The sequence below is a fragment of the Penaeus chinensis genome, chromosome 20 (genome assembly GCF_019202785.1).
Source record: "Penaeus chinensis breed Huanghai No. 1 chromosome 20, ASM1920278v2, whole genome shotgun sequence".
NCBI classification, from domain to species: domain Eukaryota; kingdom Metazoa; phylum Arthropoda; class Malacostraca; order Decapoda; family Penaeidae; genus Penaeus; species Penaeus chinensis.
In genome coordinates this window covers 12,974,805-12,979,804 of record NC_061838.1, presented here as the reverse complement: position 1 = coordinate 12,979,804, position 5,000 = coordinate 12,974,805, and the positions used below count along the sequence as shown (strand labels likewise).

Sequence of the window (5,000 nt, the reverse complement as noted above, 5' to 3'; positions counted from 1 at the left end):
TAGCATTGTGCAGGTCACATTATGTTGGAGACAGGACGACAAATAGAGAAAGAATGTAACAAAATGGGTTACATACAGATGACAAAGAGACCAAGGGCCAAGACTAATGGCAAGATGGCGTGATAAAATAACGAAATTTGGAGGCCAAGACTGGAAACAAAAAAACGCAAGACAAAATAAATAAATAAATAAAAAAAAAAAAAAAAAAAATTGGGAAAGGCGTACGTCCTGCAGTGGACTGATACAGGCTGATGTTGATGTGTATATATGTATATACATGTGTGTCCGTTTGCTTGTGTACTATATATATATATATATATATATAATATATATATTCATATGTATATATAGTATATATCATGTATATATTTATATATATTATATTTATTATATATAATATATATAACATATATTATATATACAATATATGTATATGTATATATATTATATATATATATATATATATATATATATATGTATATATATATATCATGTATATATTATATATATATATATAACATATAGTGTATATATATAATATATATAACATATAGTGTATATATATATATATATATATATATATATATATATATATATATATATATATATATATATATATGATGTCAATTACAAAAAAAAATGTTTCGTGTCCGCGTGAAATGTTTCCGAACCGCAAAGGAATTCTCAGTGGTGAAAGGTCCCACTCGCCTACCAAACGTAAACAAACCTATCAACGCCAGTGCATTACTCAGATAGCTTTTTGAAATGGTTTCAAGTACCTTACGGAATTTGTACAGTACCACCTTTAGTCAGGCCAATTCTGCAGAAAGCGCCCTTTTCGCCGTGGGGAATAATGAAGGGAAAATTACTGTGTTTGAGTAAGGAAGCGTCTTTTCACTTATGTTAAGCGCATTGTTGACGGCGGGATATTTCAAGATTTCTTAAAATAAAATCTTGAAACATCTTGTTGATTCCTGTCTTTGACGGAACTTCTTGGTTAGATATCGTCAGATTTCGTAACCTAACGAACATTTTTAGAATCCTCCAAAGGAAGCTTTCATGAAGTCATATTAGTAAACAGACCGATAGATATGGGGGGGGAATTTGGTAAAATTCTCATTAAATTAATTATTTTATCTCTAATAGATGATATAAACTACCAAGCTGTGGTCATATCTGTGCGGACCAGAAACATTAATTTATTGATACTTTATTATTCTCTAGAAGATGAATACTATCTACTTATAACTTTGTTATATATTATGGGCATGGCAGGGATGTTTCAAGTTAATATTTATTTGCCTTGTTATGTTCACTCTAAACTCGTAGTTTGAAAGGCATATGTTTGCTCTTACTTAATAGTAGATATTATTATTTTTAACTGTTGCCCTGAAATGTGTGGATAATTTTTAAAATCTAGTTATTCATAACCTTTTGTGCAGCATAATATGCATGGTCAAAAATGTGCCTATTGTTTACTGGTACTGCTTTAGACTTGTCATATTAGAAGCTGTTTATTTTTTTTATTTTTTTTTTTTTCTGTAATACTTGAGGAACATATCAATTCCCCTGATGAATGTGTTGTTGAAGACCATGGTAAATATCTAGAATGCTTTCACATGACTGATCAAAACAATAGAGGTATCCATGGATCCCTTTCACTCTCTACCATCCATACATATAGAAATTATGTTGCAGACCTCCCCCCCCCCTTACTCACAATCTTGGCCCCAGTAGCAGAGGAGGGCATGAATGATGAGATAAATTATGGGGTAAAATATGAAAAATACACAAAAAAATGGTCAGCATGGGTCAGTCAAAGCCTCCTCATGGGTGGCTTTTGCCCCTCAATCTCCACCCTGTACATTAAAGAATCCAGTGTTTGAATGGCATAAATTGATAGTGTTAGACAGACACAGTATTAGGTATCCCTGCATGTCAGTTGTGTGCTGTGAATATGCATAATATTTCAGGGTTGGGGTTAGAGGGCAGCAGCCCCCCAATGTGAATAATATAATGGCATTTTTTATGTATATTGTTCTGATTTTACCCTGCAGTTACCTTGGTACTCTTCATGCCCTCCTCTGCTATTAGAACCAAGAATGACAGGTTGTTGATCTCCCTGACAACAGGGAGATCATGTATGAGCTGGAGGTTTGCTTTTCCAAAGTGCCAAAGGCCAATCAAAATATTGGGTCTTAGAGAACCCTGTAAGGAAAAGTTAAAGGGGTGGAGTACTCTAGACAGTGCTTATGGTGAATTATATTTGAAGTAATGTTTGTTAGTGTTATTTATTTTTAGTTTTATTTATGTTTTCATTGCAGGCAAGTGCTTTTCCCAATTATCAGTTCCAGTTTTATAGCTTTTGTTGGTCTCAATGGATCAGAATTTTTACATATGGATAATAGACTCTATGAGTAGGCTGCAGATCACATTATTGTAGTATTGCCCAAGCAACATTTTGCATTGAAATATTTCACTGAAATAATGGAGAACCATTTAGGTATGCTATTGCATTTTACCAGTAAAGCTGTACTGTACACTGACACTATTCAGGAAATTTTTTTTGCAGTGTTTTTGTAGAATGACTTTTGTGTCAGTGGATACCTTCGATATATGTATAGGATTACTGGTTATTAGTAAATTTAGGGTAGTTGCTAATAAATTAATTCAGATAAAAATAAATAGATAAAGTTTATTGTTATATTTCAAACAAATCCATCAATAATTCTTGTCATAGGTGAACTATATGAGGCCCTTTTGCAGCCTGGTAATGTGTTTCCTCATGAGTGAGACAGCTCCTCACTACCTCTGACCTGATCTCCAAATCTTTACATCATAAATTCAGACATAATGGAGGCCGCCTTTTCAATTTAGTAATAAAATTGAAACTTCTTTCAGCTTAAAAGGTGTGAATACAAGTCGAGAAACAGGAGTTGGTGAGAGAATAAAGGGTCCATACCAGGTCATCAATGCACATAGTGATGCAGTGTACTCTATGGTATCCACAGATACCTTCTGTATATCTGGAACAACAGGCTTAATAGCGGTAAGTTACATAATAGTGGTAAGCTACTATATAATTTTGGTTTCTGACAGGGAAAGTTGTTATTCTGTTTTTTTTGTTTGATATTTCTGATCTCAGGTTGTATCTTTAGTTTTTAATATGTTTTGTTTTTGATATCCCTTCAAAGAAATATTATTTTATTTGATTAAACTTATTGATATTTCTTTCCAGGGTCGCAAATGGACTGATCTTCGTGAACAAAAAAGTCAGCCAGCTTGGACCATATCCCTGGAGTGTGACCAAGCAAACTTTGGAGTGAGTTATCTACTCAACAGGTTTCCACAGAAACATACACCAACATTTTCATTCTTTTTCTAAAGTAATATTTGTATTCCTTTGCATTTTCATATTCTCCCCTTGTTTCCAAACCAATGTTATAGAACCAATTATTTTCAGACCCCAGAAGTCAATGGTCTAGCATATGACAGCATACGAGGGCTTGCTTATGCAGCATGTGGCGATTGGCGGACACATGTCTATGATCTTGAAACTGGAAAACGCACTCAAACATTGGAAGGTCATGAAGATTATGTTCATGATGTTGTAGTGGGGTAAGTTATTATTATTACTGTTAACAGTATTTTTCTTAATGAATGGATATATTTCTATAATTGATTGTAAATGTTCATGAAAATTTTGATATTAGAATATTAACTAAAAAGAAATTAAGTATGAATTAAGTATACAAGACCATCAGGTGTGATATTATATTCTAGCTTATAGAGCTTCAATATTTTCATGTTCATTTCAGCCATAAATAAGCAGTAGGAAAATATTATTTTATCTGTGTACTTAGAACTTAAAACTTAGAGACAAAAAAATAAATGATTTGAAGTAAGTTCTTTCTTGCCAAAAGAGGTAGTTTAGTGGCAAGCAGTGGAGAGGATGGAAGTGTTTTAGTGTGGGACCCAAGAGCTGGACGAGAACCTAGACACAGGATAGTCCCCCATGAGTTGGAGCAGTTGGCAAGACCTAATCTTGGGAGATTTATTTCTTCCCTTGATCTCAACAATGATTGGCTGGTAATATTTGCTTTTTATAAGTAATTATATCCCCTGTAAATAATATTTAATTGGCAATGAACTCATAGTTATCTGCTGTGAGTTTAAAAATACAAAAATATGTTATGTCAGGTTGTTCTCTTTTTTTTATTGAATACAAATTTGGCAATGTTTTTTTGTAGGTATGTGGAGGAGGACCAAAAGCAGGTATATTCCATTTGCGATCATTGGCTCTCACCACAGTCCTGCCACCTGCTAAAGCTGCTGTTCATGTGACTAAATTTACAAGAAATGCTGAAGGTGGTGACAGAGGGGGGATTGTGGTTGCAGGTAAATATACAGAACATTTCTCTCTCTCTCTCTCTCTCTCTCTCTCTCTCTCTCTCCCTCCCTCCCTCCCTCCCTCTCTCCCCCTCCCTCTCTCCCCCCTTCCCTCTCTCTCCCCTTCCCTCTCTCCCCCCTTCCCTCTCTCCCCCCTTCCCTCTCTCCCCCCTTCCCTCTCTCCCCCCTTCCCTCTCTCCCCCCTTCCCTCTCTCCCCCCTTCCCTCTCTCCCCCCTTCCCTCTCTCCCCCCTTCCCTCTCTCTCCCTCTCTCTCTCCCCTCTCCCTCTCCCTCTCCCTCTCCCTCTCCCTCCCCCTCCCTCTCTCCCTCTCCCTCCCCCTCCCTCCCTCCCTCCCTCCCTCCCTCCCTCCCTTTCTCCCTTCCTCCCTTCCTCCCTTCCTCCCTTCCTCCCTCTCCCTCCCTTCCTTCCTTCCTCCCTTCCTCCTTTTCCCTTTCTCTCCCCTTCTGTCCCAATCACTCTCCCTCCCTGTTCTGTGCTCACCCCTTCTCCCTCTCATTCTGATTCTCCCTGTCTCCATTATATGCCAATGTACATACATTATTTTTATATGGAAAGTGAAGTAGTGCATATATGAAAGTACTTTTTTGTG

At 36.3% G+C, this 5,000-nt stretch overlaps 1 protein-coding gene across 1 annotated transcript in view; it reads left to right on the top strand.

Annotated features, from left to right (window-relative positions):
• The first annotated feature begins 698 nt into the window (after positions 1-698).
• Positions 699-5,000, top strand: part of LOC125035987 (THO complex subunit 6 homolog) — a 5,817-nt gene continuing 1,515 nt past the window's right edge. Inside the window, exons 1-6 of the mRNA XM_047628316.1 lie at positions 699-878; positions 2,902-3,049; positions 3,239-3,322; positions 3,464-3,618; positions 3,924-4,089; positions 4,251-4,398. Of these exons, the coding sequence (XP_047484272.1) occupies positions 766-878; positions 2,902-3,049; positions 3,239-3,322; positions 3,464-3,618; positions 3,924-4,089; positions 4,251-4,398 (814 nt within the window). The 5' untranslated portion in view covers positions 699-765. The remainder of the gene's footprint in view (positions 879-2,901; positions 3,050-3,238; positions 3,323-3,463; positions 3,619-3,923; positions 4,090-4,250; positions 4,399-5,000) is intronic.